Source organism: Mycteria americana, chromosome 14 (genome assembly GCF_035582795.1).
Source record: "Mycteria americana isolate JAX WOST 10 ecotype Jacksonville Zoo and Gardens chromosome 14, USCA_MyAme_1.0, whole genome shotgun sequence".
Classification (NCBI taxonomy): Eukaryota; Metazoa; Chordata; class Aves; order Ciconiiformes; family Ciconiidae; genus Mycteria; species Mycteria americana.
In genome coordinates this window covers 7,058,972-7,082,517 of record NC_134378.1, presented here as the reverse complement: position 1 = coordinate 7,082,517, position 23,546 = coordinate 7,058,972, and the positions used below count along the sequence as shown (strand labels likewise).

Here is a 23,546-nt window from a genome sequence, read left to right as displayed (position 1 = left end):
GGGCGATGCCGACGTTTAAACCCTTGGGGAGGATGGGGGTGGGGAATGGGGCTGGGCACCTGCCAATGTTTTTACCTTTTTCCTCTGCTGTTGCATTGGGTTTTCCGGAAACCTTTTGCACAAGATAGAAACGGGATTGTTCAACTGCTCAAAACGCAGTTATTCCATTGCGCAACTGTGCCCTGCAGCCACACCTGGGGTGAAGGACAAGCCAAGGGCAGATGGTCCAGGGCATCGTCCTCCAAGGAGGCTGGAGGCAGCGGAGCTGCTCTCTCCTGGGCAGACACGCTTCACCAGGAGAAACCATCATGGAGACCATGCCGTGTTCCCTTCTGGGGCCCGTTACGTGGGTTTCCCTCAGTACCCTGCGGGACCCACAAACCAAATGCCACAGCATGATCCAGATCAGCAGTGGTCAAGAGCATGGGGCTGCCTGTGCCTTCCCAGGGATGATCCTCTGAGGTTTTCCCAGAGGAAGCTTGCCCCAGCCCCAAACCCTCCTGGCTCTGCCCTGGTGGTGGTGTAAGACAGTGTGGGGAAAGCAGCTTTGGCTCAGCCAAGGGTGAGCTTTCCCAAGCTCTGCGGGGGTCACCTGAACCCCAGCATCTTCTCTGGGTGGCTGCTGCCCTGCGGGAAGCAGGTTGGTGCTGGAAGAAAGCGGCTGGCCTCACCGGGGTAGGAGCGTTAGCTCCATACAGACCTGTCCTTGGCCGAACATCCCTGGTGTGACTGAGCCCTAACTCTGGATGGCTGTAGGGATAAGGGACTGTAGTCCTTGCTCCGAGGGCAAAGATCTCGAATACTCGAATTGCACCTCGAATACTGTGTTCAGTTTTGGGCCCCCCACTACAAGAGGGATATTGAGGTACTGGAGCGTGTGCAGAGAAGGGCAACGAAGCTGGGGAAGGGTCTGGAGCAGAAGTCTTATGAGGAGCAGCTGAGGGAGCTGGGACTGTTTAGCCTGGAGAAAAGGAGGCTGAGGGGAGACCTCATCGCTCTCTACAACTGCCTGAAAGGAGGTTGTAGAGAGGTGGGGGTCGGTCTCTTCTCCCAGGTAACAAGTGATAGGACAAGAGGAAATGGCCTCAAGTTGCACCAGGGGAGGTTTAGACTGGATATTAGGAAATTTTTCTTCACCGAGAGGGTTATCAAGCATTGGAACAGACTGCCCAGGGAAGTGGTTGAGTCGCCATCCCTGGAGGTATTTAAAAGATGTCTGGATGAGGTGCTTAGAGACATGGTGTAGTGGTGGTTTTTGGCAGTGTTAGGTTTATGGTTGGACTCGATGATCTTAAAGGTCTTTTCCAACCTATATGATTCTGTGATTCTGTGATCTCACCAGCCTTCAGGCCTCCATCTTCTCCCTCACAAGCAGATTGCACCCCCCCTCCAAGCAAAGCTGTTTTCTTTAGGTGCTCTTGGGCAATGGGAAATTACTCCATTTCCCACCGATGGGTCAATGTCCCCCTCGCCTTGTGTAACAGGTTCCTGGAGCCCTTCCTTGGGATTTCTGGGGCTGGTGGGAATGTGAGCTGTCTGGAAACAGGCGCTGGGAATGCCCTGGGAGGTGAAGGCACCCCATGGCCAAACACCCTGTGCTCCTGTAAAGGGCAGGCTGGGTCAGCCCCTGATTTCACAACCGGGCAGGGCAAGGAGCAGCAGAAGCCCAGGCATTGCACCTACGTGCTCCACGCAGCCCCTGAGCCCCCCGCCATCGCCCTGCCCCAGCCCCTGGAGCCCCCGCTTTCCATCCAGGGCATGGTGGGCATCTCACTGTGCCCTTTCCTGCTCAGACTTCCCCTCTCATGTCTCAACGTGCCACGTTAATTGGACCTTAACTTACTGGATAGCCGTTAATTATTGTCCAGTTTCCCTAATGATTCTGTGGCTGCATTTAGCTCTTTGTAAAGTCATCTATTAAATAACCAGGAGAGTATTTGGCCAACCCAAATAGACTTTCTGGGCCATGCACCAACAATTCAGCACTTTCAATGAGAAATACAAGCATTGGATTAATTTTTAAGCAATCCTTTGGCGTTCAGCTGCTGCTGGGGCTGGAGAGGACAGTGCCGTGCTCCCAGCTGGTGCCAGGGGCTGGCCGAGGTGGTGCCTGGGGCTGCGCCTCCGCGAGAGGAGAAAAGACCAAGGAGCAAGGCTTGGATTCAGCTGCAGAGAAGCTGAGGTGGCAGGGGGGAGAAATCCATCTGAAGGACTTTTGATAGTGCTTTATCCGTAGCAGGTCCATAGGCGAAAAGTCTAAAATCTGCTTCTCTTGCAAACTCCCACAGAATAACCCAGACCATGGCATTGCCGTGCACAGGACCGCCTGCAGTCCCCGAGCTGCGCTCTGCCACGTGTGCAGCACCCGTCGCCCCAGGGTCCCGCAGAGCCGTCCCCATCCCACGCTTCTCATGCTCTCCTTCATGAAAAGCCCTTCGTGAGCCTCCTCCCGAGGCAGCAGGGCCTGAGCTGCGCGACGCCGAGGACGCTGCCGGCTGATGCTGCAATTTCCCAGCCAGGCCGGGGCTCTCTGGTTTGTTTTACCCAGGGATGGCAAGGAAGGAGGCCAGCAGCCCCCGGACCCCCAGCTCGGGGCTTGACCATGGCCAAGCCCCAGCCTTAGCAGGGGGCACAAAGCACCCGAGGGACACCTTATGCCCCACCAAGCAACCCTTGTCCCCTACCAGGCAATGCAGTGCTTTCAGCCTGACGCCAAGCTCCATCCATTCTTCCCCAGCTCATGGCTGAGGATGCTCCGCTCGCCCCCGGGCCGGGTCCACTGCTTCGGGGTGCTGGGAGAAGGGGGTGCCCCCAGCCCAGCGCACCCCCATTAGCGCTGGTGTCTGGTGCCATCTAGTGAAAAGCCATTAATGAGGCTCTGCAGGATGGCGCAGACACGGCCCTGCTCCCAGATGCGATCCCACAGCCTGTCTCAGGGATGCTTTCCCAAAAAATCATCTCACCTCAGTTGATGCCCAGCTCCTGCTGCCCTTCCCTGTGCCTCCTGCCTCCCCTCTCACACCTCCACGCCGATGATTTTCCATCCCTGAAGCCACACCACGCTGCCAGCCCTCATCGAGCCTCTCCATCTCACTGTCAGCCCAGCTCCACTTTGTCTAGAACCTCCCTTAGTATTTGCCAAAGTTACATTGGGCCAACTGAGGCTTACTCGGGTCCTCAGGGTGTGCCATTATCTGCTCTAATCAAGCCTGCTATTAAATCCCAAACTCAGCTAATTGCTCTCACCCCTCCCCCCCCTGCCTTTTTAATTTTCCCTGCAGTTACTGTGTGCTTTTTTAGGGAGCTGCATACAAAGCAGGGAAGTCCCAGCCCCCAGTTTTAGGCTTGCAGCACACTGATGTGGCTTGTCGATCACTGTGCTCTGTAGCTTGGATAGGGCTTGTGCCAATAGGATCTGGCTTGGATGTGGCTTGTGCCCATCAGCACCCTTCTAACCCCCCCCCAGGGCTGTCTGCTGGGCTGCGGGGTGAGTGAGAGGGATATTGGGGCTGGGAGGGGTGCCTGGATGGGATATGGGGCTCATGGGTGGGCTATAGGGCTGACAGGAGGGCCATGGGGCTGCCAGCTGGGATATCGCAGAGCTAATGAGCAGTGCTTCGTTTGCCAGCCCAGCAAACAGAGATAACGAGGCTACAAATGCCCCAGTCCCCGCCAACCGGGACAAGAGCCGGGCTCACAAGCCATCAAACCCCCACGCTGAACTGGGGAACCGCTGCTTTTGCTTGCATGTGGAGAGAGCTACTCCTTGACTTGTAAAGCAAATACCTTAGCAATTCCCAGCTCCTCTCCCCAGAGCTGTCCCAGCCAGCCCCACACCCCAGCCCAGGACCTGCTTTCAGCCTCCTGCTCCTTGGCTCCAAATCCCAGCCTCAAGCACACAAAACCTCACCATAGCCCAGCTCTCACGCCCCTAGGACATGAGTCCCATGGAGCAAACGACTCCTGGAAGCAGGACCAGCAGGATGTGGCCCTCTCAGCCACCCCTGAAAGTGCCCTATAAACCCACCAGGAATATTCACAGCAGGGGAAACACCCGGACGCTGCAAAGCAAATTGGCCAAGGTCCGTGATGGAGCATCCTGGAGCAGGAAAGGGCACAGCTGAGCTGTGCTGAAGCAGTGTGAGCCCAGGGCTGGAACCCTCCTCCTCCTCCCTCCAGTCCAGCGCTGCCCAGCACCTTGCGCAGCCCCATGAGCCCCCCCGGGCACATGAATCTCTCCTGCATGAATTGCTAGTTCAGCAGCAACAGCTCCTCTCAGTCCCGCTTTGCTCTCACCTCCTGGATACGGGACCAGCAAGCAGGGTGGGTACATGAAGGCCCCCTCCAAAAACCTGTCATTGTCCCCATCCAGCAGCCTCTGCCTGCACGCAGGGGACAGGACATGCGGGAGACAGGACCAAGTGGAGACCTCCTTTCCCGTCGGTGTGGGACACGAGGGCTACACCAAGGTGGGCTCCTGTGATTAAAAAGCCGCCGATGCACCATGCACCTGCAGGAGATGGGTCCCCGGCTGCCTCGGCATCCCTCCCCGTGCAGCCAGCCAGGGAGCTCGGTGGCTCTCCTGCCCCGAGCACGTGTCCCGGCACCAGGGCCATGTCCCCCGTGGGTGTAAGTGGCCCTGCACCACTGACTTGGCACGTTTACACGTGCAGGCGCTGAGCTCCCCGTGCTCCGACAAGCGCAAGCTCCAAAGCAAAGACTGGGGACGGTGACAGCACCTGTGCCACATCGGCTCCCTGCAGCCAAGGCTGGTCTGCACCATCCTGGGCTGCCCATGAGCAAGGATTTTCCCAAAGGATTTTTGGAGCCTGAGGACGGCGGGGGCCTTTGCAAAAGCCAGAGACCCCGGTTCTGGCACAGAGCTGCCTCTGTGGCCCTGCAGCCCAGCCGAAAGGAGAGGGACATGTCATACAAATCTTCAGGGTGTTTATTGTCAGGATAGAAATTTCCATATATAAAAGAAGTGTTTAAAAATAGCACTACCCTGCTCTCAAAATGAAATATATATATATATACACACATGTAGATATTTATAGAAAGAATTATTACCATTTTGCTATGTGATAAAAAACCAAACAAGATACTAACCAATTCCCAAACAATTCTGCCAAAACAGGGGCAAGGGGATCTGCCGATTCCTGCCGCCCGCTTTCCCATGGGTGCACACCCGGGCACCGTGCCGGGAGCCGGCCGGCTGAGCCGGATGGCACGCATCCCCGTGCACTGCCCGCGGCGCCCGGCTCTCCCTGCCCCACCACTCGGCAGCAGACGCTGAGATGGCAGAAGCTCTCAGGGTGCGATCACTGTAGGTTTCTTCTCTTGCAAAGCAGCTTGCTGGGCGCTGGGGGCCGGGGGGCTGCGCAGGGGCTGGTTCATCCCAGCCGCTTTGGGAAAAAGCCGGGTGTCACGTCTCCTCATTCAAAGCCCTGCCTGCCCACGCAGACATCCCACCTCATCCCCGACCTGCCAGTTCGGAGGAACGAGGCAGCAGCAAAGGCTGAACCCCTTGGCTTCGCAGCAGGGGTTTTTTGCTCGAGTTCTTTTTTGGGTTTTTTTAGGATTTTTGTTTTTTTAAATACAATCCACGTCCCCCTTGGGATTTTGCGATACAAGAACAAACACTGATGCTTTACAATAACCTAGCAATAACAATGCCATGTAGCTACTGTACGTCCCCATGCCCCGTGCGAGCACTGCAGCCCTCTGCAAGGATCACTTCTTGTTGGCAATCTGCTTTTCCAAGTCTTCGAGTCTGGCTGTCATCTGAGCAAGTGAACGTGCTAAGGAAATAGCGTGAGCCGGACGGTCTGGTGGGCAAAGGGCTTTTTCCCCTTGAAGGAGCATAAAATCTTCCCCGCTCCCATTTATCCATCCCTTCCTTCCCTGTGTGCAGTCTCTCCGGGCTGCCCTGTACCCCGGCAAGCCCAGGCATCACCCCAAAGGATATTTTTCTCGGTCAGGCTCTGCAGGATGGCCACGGTGTTCGTCTGGAACTGCACCAGCGCCTCGCACTCACACGGGCTGCGGATCTCCGTCTCCCCTTTGCCCTCCTCTGTGACCGTGGGGTGCAGTCAGAGGCGCAGCCCCCTGGCACCTGGCTCTCCCCTGCTCCCGCACAGCACGAGTCCCTCGTCCCTAGAGCCACCCGCTGCGGCCGGATCTGAGCCTCGGGGCTCTCCCGTTTTCCCCTCTTTTTCCAGCCTTGCTCCTTTTCACCAGGCTGCATCCCTGCTAGCCCAGCGAGCTCGCTGCCAGGCATCCCGCCAGGCATCCCGCGGAGCTGCCGCGCACGTGGTCACAGCGTGCCGAGGACAGCCAGTGTGGAGCTTTGGTTGCGGGGTGGGGTGTGCTGACCCCATGTCTGCAGCCCCACGAGAGCCCAAGAGCACTGGGGAGCCCCAGGCTGTCCCAGGGCAGGGAGACCTTCACAGTAACCCATCGTGGTCCTCCTGCACCCGGCGGCAGCAGAAGCGCAGGTCTGGACGAGGGGACGGGCCATCCTCGGAGCTGGGGCAGCACCCCTCAAGGCAGGGTGCGACCCCAGACTGCCCGTGCAACAGCAGTGGGGCAGCCGCTCACACGCCATCCCTTTTGCATTGAACCCCCCAGCTCCACCTTCTCCTTTTCCAGTCCCTCCCTGAGACCCACCTTTAGACCCACAACAGCCTGGTGAGATCGAGACACCCTAGGCTCACACCAGCCCGGCTCGGCCACGAGACACAGGGTGACAGACACACAAACCACCCCACCAGCTCTGCAGGGAGAGGAGGGCTCCCCCGGCTCGGGGCTGAGCCCCCCGGTGTGGCCAGGGGCACCCACCTGGGCAGATGTTCAGCTTGAAGTTCTCCACGAGGTGGGTCATGGTGGTGAAGTCCGCCGAGTAGGAGAAGTGCTGCTCCACCGGCTCAGAGGCGATCGCTCTCAGCTCCTCTTCCACGGCCTTGCCGACACCCACCGCGAACATGACGATCCCTGCACGGCAAGGACGGGTCCTGAGCACTGTGCCAGCCACCCCACATCAAGCAGCCCCAAGCCCAGAGGGAGCAAAGCTGAGGGTGCAGGATTTCCCCTGGGCAGCCGAGGATGCAGGACTTCCCTCGGGCTTACCCAAATACACCGCAGGAACTTGGAAGGACGGGCAGGAGCGTGGTACCACCGCTGCGGTGCAGGGTGCTGCACGAAGGATGCTGCTCAGAGCACCCTGCGACCACGGCAGAGGCGCGTCTGCCCCCGCGGACCCAGGCGATGCTGCACCCCGAGGCTGGATGCTGCAGCCTCCCCCAGAGCCAGCCACCCCGAGGAAACATCCTGAGATGCCCACGGCACTGCAGTTTGGGTTCCCCGGCCCCCCGCACCTGACTCCTTTGCTCTCCTGGCCCATTCGGAGATGTCATCCTGGGAGCGCCCGTCCGTGAAGATGAGCCCGATTCTGGGCACGTTGTGGGAGAGAGGCCTGGCACCTTCCAGCTCGGAGAAGCTGTGCTCCACCATGTGCTTGAGGGCAAGGCCTGTCATGGTGCCTTTCTCCATGTACTCCACCTCCATCACTGCCTTCTTGATCTCGTCTGCGCTGTGGTACTTGTTGAGGGGGAACTCGGTGCGGACGCGGCTGGAATACTGCACCAGCCCCACCCGCGTGCCGTGGGGGGACACCTCCAGCAGGTCCACGATGCGGTTCACAAACTGCTTCACCAGCTCGAAGTTTTGGGGCCGCACGCTCTTGGAGCCATCGATCACCATCACCAGGTCGATGTGCCCGGCCCCGCACTCTGCAGGCGCAGGGGAAGGTGAGAAGGGACTGGCTCGGCCATAGGCACGTCAGGGTGAAGATGCTCAGGGCTGGGGCACCGCGTGGACCCCCTGGACCTGCAGCCAGCGTGAGGCCAGGAAGCGGGGCGAAGCGTGCCCAGTGGGCTCAGCCCAAAACCTCCACTGCCACCCCAGCGTCCCCTGAAAGTCCCTCCTAGGTCTCCCTTTTCCTGAACCTTTCCTCAAAGCTCCTGTTGCGTCTTCTGGGCCATGTCTCTGAGGACACAAGCCCGCATCCATCCCCGCAGCAGCCGGGGCGCTCCCCCAAGCCCAGCCAGCTCTCCACCCTCTTCCAACCCAGCTCAGACAAAGTCCCACTTTGGGGAAAAGAACCCCAGCCTAGCTGCAGCTAAGCCCTCGCCAGGAGCACAGAGCCCAGATGAGGAGGATGCCAAGAGCCAGGTCGCAGTACTCACTGCTGCACGCCTTGCCGTCAGCCTGGAGCTGCCGGCCCTCGGGGCACACGCAGCGGTAGGAGCCCTCGGTGCTCACGCACTTGAATTCGCAGCCGTGATCCACTCCGTTGCAGAGGTCGGTGGCTGAAAGACAAGACAAGCCAGGGCACAGGGTCACCCCCACCCAGGCAGGGTGGCCCAGGACCGGCCCTTCCCCTGGGGACCGGCCAGGACAAAGTATCGGCCGCACACCGCAGCCTGTGCCGTGCCGTGCCGTGCCGCCGCACCGGGACGTACCCCTGCAGGACCTGCTGTCGGGCTGCAGCGTGAACCCGCTGCGGCAGCGGCAGTAGTGCCCGCTGGGGATGCTCACGCACTCGTGCTGGCAGCTGTGGTTTCCGAAGCTGCAGTAATCGATCACTGGTGAGAGAAGAAGAAGAAGGGTGGGCAGAAAAGGAAAGACAAAAGAGGAAGAGGGAGAGCGAGAAGCAAATGAAAGGAGAGGGACGCTTACTAGTGCAGCTCCTCTTGTCCTGGTTGAGGTAGTAACCCGCGCGGCAGCGGCACGAGTACGACCCACGAGCGCTGACGCACTGGTGCTGACAGCCGTGTCTCCCGTCTGCACAGGCATCGATGGCTGCGGGGGAACAGGACACCCGTCACCCTCCTGTCCCGGTGTCCCCGGGGCAGCTGAGCAGGGACTGCTCCAGGGCTTCGGGGAAACTCCCAGCACCCTGAGACAAGAAGGAAAAGTCCCGGGGTGGTGGCCAGAACCAACTAATGCAGCTTTGCACTCAAAATACGGGGCCAAAACACTGTGCACTTGGGCTGGGAGGTGCATCCTCTGGTACCCACTGCCTGGAGCTCCCTCAGGCGACGGGCAGCTGGTTGTGCCCACGTGAGCCCCAAGTATCCCATCCCAGAGAGGTGACCAGGATTTAGCAATGCTGAGCACCATCCACAGCCGTTACAGACCCGGGAGGCAGTGTGCCTGGTGAACGGAGCACCCAGGCTGTGCTGGCCTTGCAGGGCCCTCTGCTGCCTTTCAGCTTCCTTTCATGAGACCTGTAACTACAAGTCCTCTACAAGAGTTAGGATAAAAAAAGGGTTTTTACGGGAACAGGTCTTTCCATCCACGTTGAGCCTGTAGCCCGGGTTGCATTCGCAGTAGAAGGAGCCAGGGGTGCTGATGCAGCTGTGCTGGCAGCCGTGCTCCTGCTCCATGCACATGTCCACCCCTGCGAGACAGAAAGGGCGTCAGAGCGGCCCACGGGCACGCCGGATGTGCAGGCACTCCGGCTCCGGCACGCACCCTGTCTCCGTAGCCAAAGCCACCAGGATGACCCGCATGGCCCCAGGCCCTCCAGCCCCAGCACTCGCCCACTGATTTCCAGTGCACGGACACGGACACTGCACGGGGCAGGTTTCTGAACTGCCTCGGCTTTCAGACCTACCCGAGCACTAAATCAAAGCTCAGCATTAAGTGATACTGTTGACAGCTTAAGCTGAGTAAGCGAAAGGTTGAGCTCAGCTGGAACACGCTGAAGGAGCCAGGTCTGCGTGTCTTTGCGGCCAGGAGCCTGCAGAGCCGGCGGGGAAGCGGGCAGCAGGGCAGGCAGGCGACGGGCAGGGTGTTGTAAACAAAGGTGTCAGGCGCAGGAGCACATCAGGGCCCCGGGGGAGCAATATCTGGTCAGCCCTGGACCCCTGCCGCAGCGAGCAGGGACACGCCGCGGCACTAACGCAGCCCTGCAGGCACGCACGCACCCCTGGCTAGGAAACGCTGCCTGAAAGAGGCTGGCAGCTGCCTTCTGCCCTTCGACAGACACCAGAGAGCGTGAGCAAGGTCTCGCCGGCCCGCGGCAGTGCCAGGTCTCCGGCAAAGCCCGCCGGCATGGGGGCGGACAGACAGGTCCCAGCCTGCGAGCTCCCGACCTGCGCCAGCATGGCCACGGTGCGAACCAGCCCCCCGGCTCCCAGCCAAGAGTGGCCGGACGCTGCAGAGCAGCACCACGCGGCCAGGGCTTTATTAAACACAAATGTGCGTGCAGCAGATGCCACGCACGTGTCTGCGTGGGAGGAGACCCTGCTAGAGCCACGTCGAAATGTATACGGAGCTCTGGGGTGTGTCGCCTGTCCCCGTCACACCCAGGGAAACCAGCTCCACCTTTCCTGCTCTTTAATATTCCCATCACTGCTGCTACGATGTCCTGGCTTGGCGCAGATCTACTGGGCATGGGTGAAGAAAAGCGCTTGCTTGCAACGCTTTTGAAGCTCTCCTTATCTCGCCCCAGCAGAGGAAAGGTGAGCAAGAGGAAAGGCCGTCTGTCCTGCCATCCCACTGGGGAGGTTGCTTCCCTGTCCACGCTGCTCCTAGCAAGGAGAGCCACCCCAGACACCCCTCTGAAGGTCATCTTCTAGCCTGGATGAGGAGCAGGCACCAGGGCAGCCCTTGCCACCCCGCAGCCCTGGCTCTCACCCACCGCAGAGCTTGTCCTGGAACTGCTTCCCGAACTGCTGGATGAGCTCGAAGGACTCCACCAGGAAGACGTGCTCCTCCAGCGGCGGCGAGGCCATGGCCCGCAGCGAGTTCATGTCTGCCCGCTGGATGCCCACGGCGTAGATCTCGATGCCAGCGTTCCGGGCCTGGGTGGCCACCTCGGTGACACGGTCCTGGGGCCGTCCGTCCGTCACGATGATGGCGATGCGGGGGATCTTCTTGTGCAGAGGGCGCGCGCCTTCCTGCGTGGTGAAGGCCACGTTCATGGCGTACTGGATGGCCAGCCCCGTCATGGTGCCCTGGGCCAGCGGGACGATGCTGTTGATGGCCTTCTCCATGTCCGCCCGTGTGAAGAAGGTCTTGAGGGAGAAGATGTTCTGCACCTGGCTGGAGTACTGGATCACCCCCACCCGCGTGGCATTGGGGCCCACGTCCAAGCTGCCGATGATGTCCATCATGAACCGCCGCATGGTCTCGAACTCGAAGGGGCGCACGCTGCGGGAGCTGTCGATCACAAACACGATGTCCAGGGGACCCGTCCTGCACTTCAGGGCTGGAAGGGGGCAAAGAGATGGTTCAGCCTCACAGCTGCCTGCGGGGAGCAGGGCTGGGAGAGGAGACATCCCTGTCGGGTGGCTGGGGGGGTGCTCAGTGGGGGATGGAGAGGGCAGGTCTGGGCAGCCTCCACAGACCAGCACCTTCCCACTACCAAATAAACCCATGGAGGGTGCTGGCAGAGCGGGAGCAGGGATGACAGGCAGGGGAGACATGCCCTGGCCGCGGGCTGTGGGGAAATGGCAGTGTCCCCTCCTCCCCGGCACCGTCCCTGCAGCCAGACCCAGCTCCTGCTCCCTGCATTTTCACAGCCGACAGCCCCAGAGGCTGCAGAAACGCCTCTCTGTCTGTTGGCATCTGCCCTGGCAAGGTTTAGGCTCAGGTTTAGGCAGCGACGTCTTCATCTCTGCAGCAAATCAGAGCATTAAAGTGTAAAACAGCCCAGTGCCTCGTGCTGTCCTCTGCAAGCTGCAGCTCCTGCTCCGGACCTCTGCACCGCACGGGCTCCTGCTGCTGCGGTGCCGAGCATGAAGATACTGCTTTGGGCAATTCTTCTGTTCCCCCTGAGCTCCAGCTTCCTCTGGTTTTTACCGCATTTTGCCAGTTTCTGCCTAAAACGAGGGCTTGCTTTGTTGGTTTTTTTTTTTTTAAGGGCAGAAAATGAGACAGTGAAAAGCACAGCTCAGGGCATGCACACGGTGGGGATCGAGCCAAAGAGCCTCTCTTGGACATATGGGTGCTACCTCCAGTGCAAACCGGGAGAGTGTTTAGCAAGTGAAATGCCAATGAACATATTTTGCTTGGCTTGTGTGTACCCAAGCCTGGCAGGATTTGGCCCATTAGGGTAAGGTAAGCAAACACTTTGAGTCCCTTTGGGATGATGCCCAGACCTGGGCCGTCATCTCAACTGCTCCCAAGGTCTCTGAGACATACCCACTCCTTTCTCCGTTTGGTGCCTTCACTGTTTTTAAACTGGAATTGATTTAGCTCCCTCTGCCCTGGGAGGAGAGAGGCTGGTGTCCCTGGGTTTGCTTTGTCCCCCTCACGCCTCCGCCTCCTGCCGCGGTCAGAGCCTGCGGGCAGGAGGGCAACAAGCCCTGAGCTGGGCTGTGCCAAGGCTGAGGACGTGCCCGGAGCAAGTGGCACCAGACCCACCGCACCGGGGCCAGGCTCGGGCTCCCACTCCCCTGGGCAGCACTGGGAAGTTCGGGTCCCACGCCTGGGGGGATCCTCCATCCTCCTGGGGATGCCCCCGAAGAAGAAGCACCAGGTCCCCCCAAGCAGCAAGCCATCCTCTGAGGGCTTCACTGCCCTGACAGACTCACTTTTCTCTCCTGCAGGCAATTCCCACTGCCCAGGGCTCACCTGCAGGTTTTGGTCTGGCTTCCAGCGTTGTCAGGAGAAGCAGGAGGAGAGGGGCAACAGGCACGAGCTTCATCACGGCTCTGTGAGACCACACTGCTCCGGGGCTGGGGGGACTCGCTGCGGGGAGAAGACAACGTTGCAATCGGTGCTGAGGGTGGGCTGAGCCGCAGGGCCACGCTCACCTGGGGTGGGTGTCCCCAGGCAGGGCCAAAACCCCTGAGCAGCAGCGGTTGTGACAGATCCATCCCCAAACTTCTCCGAACCCACATGGGACTTTTCCCATTGGAGGACTGGCAGGCTCAGCACAGCTAAATTTCATTACAGTAGCAACGATCTGCCAAAGGGTCTGATTTTCTGCTCTGGGTGGAGCTGGCCATCAGACAAGCCTTATTTTCACTTGCAAACCAGGCGGATGGGATGTTCAGCCAAATGCTTTTTCACTGGCGGTGTGGCTGCTCTCCGCGGCCAGCTGGAGAGTGGGAAAGCTGCACCAGGGACGTGGAGCACCAGCCCTCCTGACAGTCCCTCCACAGGGCAACGTGCCGGGAAGAGAAGCCCCCAGATGAAAAGCCAGCACAGACAAAACCTGCTCCGAAGTCTCTCAAAGTCACTGGCAAAGACCATTTTTCCAAGAAGCTCCATAAATTTATTCTCTGCCTTTTTCCAAACTACCTTTGGAGAGCAGGGAGCAGAAGCCTCCGCAGGCACAGGGTGTAACGGTGCCCGTGCAGATGGGCTTGCACCCGTTCCCCCCGGGCAGGGTGCTGGGTGAAGCACTGCCAGCCTGCTCCTCTCCTTCTTCGCATCACCCGGGGGGACCCCACCGCTCTGTCACCAGCGCTTTGCAGTTCTCCCCATCCTGCTGCCTTTTCCGAGGCATACTCTGCACCCCAACAGTTTTTTCATGTGTTTGAGGTGGGATAGTTGGGGGAAAGATATTTAGACCAGTTACCCAAAACCTCAGCTTGTCACTTGTCTCCCTCCCTGCCCACCGCTGTGTTGCCTTGCCTTGCCTTTCCCTGCCCTTGCCTGGATCCTGCAGGGACATGGGTTTATTTGGTTTATTTTTATTCCAGCTCTGGTTGGAAACCCAAGGTGCTGGGCGGGGGGGAAATGCCACAGTTAACACCGCTTCCCCCGGGAGACGTGCAGCGCCGCGACCAGGCACAGATAGGGGAAGGGTGCTTTTAAAAAAAAGCACACGGAAATTCACTTTATTGGTAGTTATCAGCCGATATTTATTTAGCCCCAGGAGGTCTCAGTTGTAATTCATCACCAGGGTTGCCATTTAATTGCAGTGGTTACGTGCAGCCCTGAACCTAATGTATTTGATAGCAGCGACGTTGATAATAGGTTTCACAGCTGCATCTTAAAATTGTCTCCAGACTCAGTGTTCACACCTGAAAAATGATATTGAAGAATTAGAAGGACAGAAAAGGGCTACAAGAGGAAACTGTGATCCAGAATACCAGTCTCAAAGTGGGAGACATGGCCTTTTCCCGGGGAGCAGCAGCAGCCCAGCCAGCCCGGGACGTGGCAGCTCCGCAGCCGGCCTTGGGAGCTCCTGCAGAGCTGTGTGGTGGAGGGGCTGGCGGGATCGCTCCGGGCCGCAGGGCCGACGGGAGGCTGCAGCCCAGCAGGCTTTTTCTAGGAAGCCATAGGCCAAGGCAAGCATCGCTTCGTGGCCACCAGCACCGGCCGGGAGGGCTCAGATGCCCGTGCCCCCTCACAAGAGCACCATGTACAAGCGGAGGAGCAAACAGCCCCTCCTATCCCAGCTTCGTTTCCCCATTTATTTAGCAGATTCTTTTTCCAGCAATGCATTTTTTTGGGAGAAAGAGCTCACTAACCACTAAATATTTTGGGGACAGCTATGCCACCTATAATGTTTCTGCATCTCTCCGCTCTCCAAGCCTCCCTGCAATGGCAGGCTGGCACGCTGCCTGCGTCTCGCAGCATCCAGATAGCTTCCAAGCCAGGCCAGAGAGAGGAATGAGCTCTCGGGCCAGGAACCAAGGAGGAGAAAACCAGTTCATGACTGATCTATTTTTAACAGCATCTCAGCTTTGGATGAAGTCTTGGCACTCCCCGCGGCTGGAGGGGCTGATGCTGCCTGGACAGGGCAGGGCACGGTGGCTCAGCCATGCATCCAGCGCCGGTCCTGGCAGCAGAGACCCAGGCTGGGACAGTGCCCTGGTCCCCGAGTCAATATTAGGCCCAGCCCTGCCCCAGCAGCAAGGCTGATGGGGACAGGGAAGCAAGGCTGACAGGACAGATTACCCCGAGTATCTCTCCCACCACCCCACACCGGGCAACTTCCCATGCCACTCGCTGTCCTCACTCCCCCAGGGCTGGCAGCACTGGGGCTGACTTGCAGCCCCATGGGGGTTCCCCCAAGCCCGAGGGCTCCCATGCCCCCCCAAGCCCCCTGTCACCATCCAGGAGTGGGAGGGAGACGGGTGGGAAGCGACCGGCTGGCAGGCAGGTGCTGCAAGGCAAGGCAAACACAGCGCCGGCTGCAACGCCACAGACCTTGAGATAACGCCGAGCTATAAAGGAAAAAAGCCCAGGCGGGGCGAGCGCTGCTGGCTGGGCTGGCTCAGCCGAACCCCGCGGCGGTCGAGCCGAGAGGAACACCGGGACCATCTCCCAACCCTTCCGAGCAACGCAAGGGGAAAAGCAGCCATTGCTTGTCCCTGCTGAAGGAGATGCTCAGTACATGGCACAAAGAGGGTGACCAAGGGAAGAGCCACATGTAAGAGCAGAAGGATCAGCAATGACCCCAGCCTCCTCTTGACTCTCCCTGTGATCTCAGGCAAGGCGGACATGGAGATGAATCCCCAGAGGCACACAGGTAAGCCAGCAAGCCTTCCCCGGGCACTTTCCCTGGGCACCTCCACGGGCAGTGCTGCTCCCCGGGGTGCTTGCATCCCTCCCCGCTCCGCCACTTGTCTGTCTGTTCTCCCTGCCAAAGGCTGAGTCTCGGGAAAAACAGCCGCTTCGGGTTTCAGCGCGGCCTCCTTGGCAGCTCTCTTCTGGCTACAGGTTAACAGAAATGCTCTGAATATTCCCCTTCTGGTTCATCCGCACAGGTCGGACCTAGGCGCATCCTCCCTTGGGCAAGCCCAAAGGACAGGGTATGGCAGGGAGCAGGGTGAGGGATGCAGCCAGCTCCATACCCTCCTCGTTACAGGGGTGGGAGCTTTAGATATTGAATTGTAGAGAGGATGAAGCAGATGGAGAAAGAAGGGGTGAAAGGCTCAGGAGGTGGCAGTGCATTCATAGCCCAGGAAAAGCCCCGACCATAGTGTCACAAGGAGGAACGCAGGTTGTGGACCATGGCTATGGAGTCATGAGCCAGGTCTCAGGTACAACCACATGCAAGATTTCATACATTTGGGCACATCAGCCTTTAGCTGAGATTTTTGTTTATGGCAAAAACCACACGACTCCAGCCACCTGCAGACCTTTGGCACGTTGTGGGAGCAGCAGCAGCAGCTCTGCCCTGGCTCCAGACCCCGCGAGAAGCCAGGACAAGGGACCGCCGTGCATTGCAAGGAGTGGGGCACAGCCAGGGCCCTCTGACCGAGCACGCTGTTACCCAACACGAGCAAAGCTGGAGGGCTGTCCCATGCAGCGTGCCCATGCGCAGGAGGAGGCAGGCACAGCGTGCCTGGGCATGCATTGCAGGGGTGCATGGCACTGATGCCACATGTGCTACCAGCTAACAGCACGTATTTCTGTGCTGGAAACCTTGGCCGACAGTAGAGCAGCCCTAAATGTGATGCTCCTGAGACTCACCCACCTCGCCTGCCTCTCCGTGTACCCTATTTTGTTCTGCAGGGCTTTTTTTTGCAGAGATCCAAGCAGGCAGTTTTGGCAGGCCATAATTCAACTCTCACATCAGTGTTATTTGATGAAAGTGTCGAAAACCCCCAAAACAGGCTCAGGAGCCTGGACACAGACTCCCTGTGCTTAGGACACCAGAGTCCTGCTAGGACAACAGCAGAAAGACAACAAGAGCTGACCTCAGGCTGGAGGATGGGGAGACAAATTTTCATCTCCTCAGCAGGACAGCAAGTCATCCTTCAGGTCTGTGCCCAAGAGAAAGGCTGCCCAAAGAGTGCACGTGGGACCAAGAGAGGATGACCAAAGCGTGTCTTGCCCCAGGCACAGGGGTGAATGAAGCAACCAGAGATACCTGGAGAGATGCAGACAACTTACATCAACCTGGAGGCACCTCTTGATGTCAGATTTTGCTGTGGAAACCCCGATGGACCTCTGGCACGTTGTCCATATATTTGCAAGACCCTCAAGCTGTGTGAACAGATGAGGCCCGGGACAGCCCTGGAGCTGGATCCACCCTCTCCTGGAGGGCTGCCCAAAGGTTGGTTTCTCCCAACAGAATTCACAACCTCAGGGTGCTCCCTGCCTGCAGGTGTACAGCTCTCAGCGGTGCCTCTGCTGCCCGTGAGCACTGAATCCACCCTCAGGACCATTTTACAGACGGTGTTGCCCTTGCACTCAATCACAGCTCCAGCATCTCAGTGTTCATCCTCCACAGCAGCTGGGTGATGAGTTGCAAATCCCACGAGAGAGGACAGCAATGCGGTTTTCAGAGTAAGGAAGAGTCAGGGAGCACAAGCATGTCAAGACAAGGGAAATGGCACGAATTTCCAGCCCAAAATTGTTTTTTTCCCCCCTTTTTAAGGACTGATGTGTCCTTGGTTCTTCCCAAACACACGTGTGGGAGGACAAGAGCAGACTCTTTCCAGGACATCACAGTACTCTCCGGTTACAACGCTATGGCAGCTTTACTGGGCCAAGTGCCACCTGGAAGGACACGTTGTTTGAAAAACAAGACTGTATTTCTCAAACAGCACATCATGGCTCCAAACCCAACAGGAGCAAATCGTCAGGAGTGCTGTAAAAGGAAAACCTTGCTGGATGCAGAAGGGACTTCTCTTTCTCTCCCCTGGCTCCCCCAAAAAGCCAATTCCCCGTTTTATGGGGCCCACTCCTGCACTCACTAGGATTAGCGTATTCACAGGGAGGGCAGGAGGAAGACAGGTTTCTTGTCCAGGTCCATCTGCAAGCTGAGTGACAGATGTCTTTGTCTCACAGCTCATGGACTTAACATCATACAAGTCCCGACAGGCTTATACTATGAGATGACATTTGAACTCTCCTTGGGAGGGAAATGCTGGGTGTAGCAATGGACAGAGCATCCCCTTTCAGATGTTCTCTACGACAGCACGTGGTCCTTCGCTGCCACCAATCTATCTCTAAAAGACATCCCAGTGCTCTGCAACTCAGCTAGGAGGAAAGCCTCTTGCCCAGCCAGCCTCTGCACCGAAACACGCTGTACCTGGGCTGCCGCAGCAACAGCTGGCAAGAATAAATGCCATATTCACTTGCACATGAAACATGGCCTTTCGAAGCGCGTGTTAAAGATCTAGCCAAGAGGAAAACGTGGTCAGCCAATTCCCCTCGTTCAACTAATCATGTCAAGAGATGGCTCCTATTTCAGGACTGCTGGTGGCATTTCTCTGTTCCTCTCTGTCCCATTCAAGACCTTAGGCTGCACTTGTCCCCTGAGCTGCATGACAGGCAAAGGCAGCCCTGCTCCTAACTGGTATTTTAAGCAAAACTGGAAGGATCTTGGAATACTTTCAGATTTTGATGAAGAGTGATCAACAGGGGAAAGACCCACTTTACTGACTCCTTAAAAAGCAGATGGTCTTCTGCAAACGGGCCACTGGAGGACAGCTGAACTGGGCCAAGAGACTTCAAACTTTGGAGGGAAGGAAGTCTGGGCCATCCAGAAGCTGAGGCAGCAATCCATTGCCCAAGTTCTTGCTCTGGGAGGAAGGTGTTAGAGAGCATTTTTTTCCGCAGAAATATGCATGTTCAACCACAAAGGAAAGAGAAATGGCCCAGAGCAGCTCCTGGGCTGGTGCAGAGTTTGTCAGCTGAGCTCCTGATGCAGCAGAGCCAGCACCTCTAAGCAATGAGACTGATAGTTACTAGCAGGACATCTGTCTCCCGAATCTGCTGGGACCAATATCCCCAGCTGACCTCCAGCAAGCTTACACGGCACAGACAACCACAGAGAGCGCCTGCTATTTCAGCCCCGCAATCATATATTCATTGCCTGACCTCCTCTTCTAAATCTTTATATCATATTTCTCACTCTGGAGACGTGACTCAATATGTTGGCATAAGGAAATACACCAGGAGAATATTCTTGTGCCTCTCCCCTTTATCCTACCCATCCTGCTATGTGTTTAATTGAAATAGCAGAAAGCGAGGAGCGTTTGGTGGCTGCAGAAAAGCACACGGAGACTTTTCAGCCCTCCTCAAGACAGAAAAGCAAGCTGGTTGAATTCTTTGTCTAGATACTTTTCACAGGGAGAACCCCAAAGGTCGCACGGGAAACTGCTCCCACCTAAATTCCTAACTGCCACGTCTCTCTGACAGCAGGACAGCAGGAGAACTGCTGTTCCAGGACCAGGATGCCATCAGCCCATAGGAGATGCACCAGAGAAGACCTTCCACCAGCGCTGCAGTGGCCTGTGGCCTCACTTCTGCCCACACTGAAGAGCAGGTGCCTTGGGGACCCTTGTGCCTCAGTATCATCCTGTCGTCAGCACACACAGATGCTGCATGGAAACCTCCTGTGAGACCTCCCCAGGGACTCAAAGCAGCATTTGGGGCCATGGCTGAGGACCACTTGACCTCAGCTTCACCCCTATGTGAGATTAGACCTTTCTGGTCAACCTGTGAGCAACTAGTCGAAATCATCTAATTCTCTTGCATTTATCGAGTTCTTGCCAAAGGTGCCTATGAGGTCTTTGCTTCCAGGACAGATCAGGGAACAGTCTGAGGTTGCTTCACTGAGGCTTTCAGGCCTCATGAGGCTCTCCAAGGAGAGTCCTACAGCATGGCATGAGGAACCAGAGACCAGGAGCGGCAAAGCCACTTGCTCAAGACTGTGGGAAGCCTGTGGCAGAGCCAGGACCCGGGCTGGCTCTCCCACCTGCATCCCGGGATGAGGGCACAGACCCAGCCAGGGTGAAACAAGGGCACTTCAGACAGTCAAGGGAATGTCCAGATGTGCTTTAGGGAACCTGGGCACGGGGCAGCTGCTCTCAGCCCGTCATCTGCCTCAACAACTTGACTCAAGAGGTTCAGCAGATGACGGGGAGAGCGAAACGGAGGAGTGATAGTGAGATTCCTGCCTGGCATTTGGGTGCAGACTGAAATGTTTTGTGTCACTCTCATCCTACCTGGTACTGTTAAAGCCAAAGCAAGATGCTGTGAAAAGAGAAAAAGAACGAGGGGGATGCTAACGTGACACTTTGGGGAAGCCATCCAAGTTCAGCTGCAAGTGTAGGAGCTGTGAATACCCAAAGGCAGGGTTTTTCCATCTTTTTCAGCTTGCGGACCCTGCTAATTCTCCAGCCAAGACACAGACTCTTGTATAGTGTGTTACCTCCGCTGTCAACAGATCTGCTCCTATTGATTCCTGCCGTAGACCATGGTCTCCTATGGGTCCGCAGACTACAACTCAAAGACTCCCGAACTTACTGATGGCAATCAACCAGCAAAGCAGCGTGACAGAGCCCAGAGACGGGAAGGCTGAAGTCTGGAGAGAAACCAAGTCACTGCCACCTCTCTGCAAGGGACCACAGCTGATCCCTATAGATTTCCCTGATGGGCACCAGAGGGACCGGGTTAGTGATGGATTCATGTGTGCAACCAAGGGCTTGCAAGGCGAGAGATCAGAAGTTTGCGGACAAAGAGACACAGGCAAAGGTGGAAAGTTGCTAGGGAAAACGAATCCGGCCTCCAGTAAAAAACACCAGGAAGGACAAGCTGCCTAAGAACCAGAAAAGTTTCAGACACAGGATCAGGCACGGCAGCCCAACAGCATCCTGCGTGGAAACACTGCCAGAGCTGTGCACCAGTCCCTGGAGTCTCCTGAGCACACGCCTATACCCTCCCCTGCTGTAACAGAGCTGGTTTTAAACCCTTTACATTTAGCCAGGAAGGAAGAGGGAACCAAAGCCTTCTAAGTGCTAAAAATGTTACTTGATACCTAAAGGTACATCTGTGCTGCAAGTACCTCCAGAGGGGCGGCTCTTGCCAGCCCACAGCAGGTAACAGAAAGCGCAAAGTCCGGGTCCCTGCGCCCGGCTGCTCAATGGAGCCCTTATGGCAGCTGCACGAGCTCCCTTCCAGCCAACGGAGCCCAAGTGATCAATTTGCTACTGTTTGGACCCAAAGTGGAGAAAACACGATTACTGAGAGGTAATGACAAGTGGCAGGAGCCGCTCAGCCTCTTGGCACGGCTGGAGGAGACACGTGTGACATCTGGCACAAAAGGGACTGACTGGTTCTGGGGGAGTAGCTGATTTTTACAAGTTTCTTTACAAGCACCACTCGATCTTTTTTTTGCTGTGTTTCTTCTAGGTCCCATTTATTCACTTACAGTAGGGCTTGCCTGTAACTCACATGTGCGTGTAGATACAAACACTACTTATCTCCCCCTCCATGTTCCAGCCCTATTCATCAAGCATTTGTAAATGGCATTTTATGAGCACTGAGTTTTTAACAAGGCAGGCACGCTGCTCGGAAAGCGAACAAAGGGGCCCCTATTGGAAACTTTAAAGATGTTTAAACAAAGGCTTCTCTTGAAAACCTTTAACCCCTAATGCCAACCTCAAGGGAAATGCTATGTTATGAGCAATCGGAGCACAAACATCTTCTGTGACCGCAGACTGCCTACAACGGGCTGCCTTGTTGGCTTCGTCTTTTCTGTTTGCTACCATCACCAATAAGGGCAGCTCCCAAGCCCATCTTGTACTAATCACATAAAATTTCTTTAATTCTCCAAGAAAAAAGAATGTTACAACTTCCACAAAAATCAACAACAACTTTTTCCAGTTGGATGCAGCAATACGCTGCCTGCTTCGATGGAAAGTGTCGTTTTACTACAAGCACCAAGATCTCTTGCATGCCTTCCAGATGGGAATTTGTATTTCGGATGAGGCCAAATTTATCCGTATCCCGGTGGCAAATATCAGGGCTGAGATCCGAGAGCAGATTTCCCACACACACTTTTTGCCGACACCACATGCCAATCTAATGAATCCCTGAAGAGATCACAAGAATGTGCTTGTGAAATGCAGTTTCTACTTGTTACTGAGAACCTCACACTCACTGCCTGTGATTAATTGCTCCTGTTCTTGGAAAAAGAAAAAAAAAAAATCTTTACTATCAAGAGATGCTACAGTGGGAGGACTTCATAGTAACTTTATAAATAAACTGGGCTTGACTGAAGCAAAAATCCTATGGGTTTAAGCGGAAGAGGTAAAGTTGTGTGCCTCGTCTCAGAGTCGGGGCTCTGAGCAGGCTCCTCTCTTGGAGCCCTCTTCCCCCCCAGTCCCACTGCACACACGTGGTGGCTTCCTTCGAAGCGGGACTGTCCCATTTCCCTGCCAGCCTCCTCACCGACACCCGTTCCCGCTCTGCAGCCCTGCCTCCCGGAGGGATTCGGCAGCTCTCTGCACCGCAGCAAAGGCTGTCCTCGTAGAACGAGGGGGAAAACCCCAGTGGAGCACATACCACCACATCGTGCATCTGCTCGGCTCCACTTATCTCGGACTGCTGCGTGTTAGCACAAATACGATGAGTGCAGAATAATCTGATTTTCCAAACATGTTTTCCCATGTAATTGCTTGGACCAAAAGCGCCCAAAGCTAATTTTCCCCTGTGAAATGGTTGGAATTATAAGCCAAAGGTGGGTGATTGCTTGTGCAAACATATTTATGAGTATGCACAGACCCAATTTTCCAGTCGTGCAGAAACAGTGCATAACTAACTTAGGGCACACTTTTAAGCTTATCTTTTTGCAGGATCTCGATCTCCTATTGCTCAGTACGCCTTGCCTAGGTGTACCAGACCTTATTATTCTCTGCTAAAAGAGATCCTCGACCGTATCAGCAGAAACCTGCCCGAAAGCTAGGCAAAAGGCGAGCAGAGCAGGCAGACTGCAAACTGCCCCATCCCGACGGCGGAGAAGAGCTTACCTCCTCCGCACAGGCCCCGAGAGACAGCGGGGTACCATGGCCCCCCGCTGCCCCACCAAAACGTGCCCCCCAGCCCAGCGCGCTCGGGAGGGCAACCGCTGGCACCGCTGCAGGGGGCCAGACCGTACAGCCGGGGGGCTTCGGGCGGGCTCCAGCCCCCGGCTTTTGGGAATAAAACCCATGTCAAAGGCTCTGCTCTCCCCCTCGCCCGGCTTTGCTTTCTGCTCGTCATGCCCAGGATGGCTGCTCCCCTCGCTGCCAGTCCCCCCCCACCCAAGGAAAAGCCCCCCCGGAGGCTGCCAACCCCCGCGGCAGCGCTGGGCGCTGCGCACAGCATCGCGGCTCAGCCCCGCCGCGCCGGGGCCGGGGCCGGGGCCGGGGCCACCCTCACCCTCCTCCTCTCCCTTCCCTTCCCGCAGGGGCGGCGGCGCCCGCGGAGCCCCTCACTCACCCGTACCGGCCGCGGAGCCGCTCCCCGCTGCGCTACTGGGCCAGGTACGGCGGGCGCGGAGCTGCGCGGGGCGGCGCGGAGCGGAGCGCGGTTCGGTGCGCGGCGGCAGCAGCGCTGGGAGGCGGCGGGGCCCCGCGCGGCATTTAACGGGGCGGGGGAGCGGGGGCGGGGGGGGGGGGGGCGGGCACGGTCGCCGCGCCCCGGCCCGGCCCCGGGGCAGCGCTGGGAGGGGGATGCGGGGGGTCCCACCACCCCCTGCCCCGCGGGTCGTGTCCGTGCAGGTGCCCACGGGCAAGCGGGAGCCGCACGCAGGTGGAAACGGCGGTGGCCGGAGGTGTGCGGCGGCATCGGCGGGA

General features: G+C 57.4%; 3 protein-coding genes across 3 annotated transcripts in view; 1 reads left to right on the top strand and 2 right to left on the bottom strand.

Moving 5' to 3' along the window:
* The window catches only part of LOC142417091 (caltrin-like protein 2), a 156,443-nt gene that overhangs the window by 911 nt on the left and 131,986 nt on the right, over positions 1-23,546 (bottom strand). The window lies entirely within an intron of this gene.
* MATN4 (matrilin 4) lies at positions 5,653-23,280 on the bottom strand. The gene is made up of 11 exons (XM_075517023.1): positions 23,191-23,280; positions 12,646-12,762; positions 10,709-11,278; positions 9,341-9,463; positions 8,740-8,862; positions 8,523-8,645; positions 8,247-8,369; positions 7,377-7,790; positions 6,841-6,993; positions 5,969-6,073; positions 5,653-5,792 (listed from the first exon to the last, which is right to left on the bottom strand). The coding sequence occupies exons 2-11, from the start codon at positions 12,716-12,718 to the stop codon at positions 5,734-5,736; spliced, it is 1,866 nt and encodes a 621-aa protein (XP_075373138.1). The 5' UTR covers positions 12,719-12,762; positions 23,191-23,280; the 3' UTR covers positions 5,653-5,733.
* RBPJL (recombination signal binding protein for immunoglobulin kappa J region like) overlaps positions 22,776-23,546 on the top strand; it is a 13,360-nt gene continuing 12,589 nt past the window's right edge. The window contains exons 1-2 of the mRNA XM_075516943.1: positions 22,776-22,863; positions 23,159-23,234. Of these exons, the coding sequence (XP_075373058.1) occupies positions 22,776-22,863; positions 23,159-23,234 (164 nt within the window). The remainder of the gene's footprint in view (positions 22,864-23,158; positions 23,235-23,546) is intronic.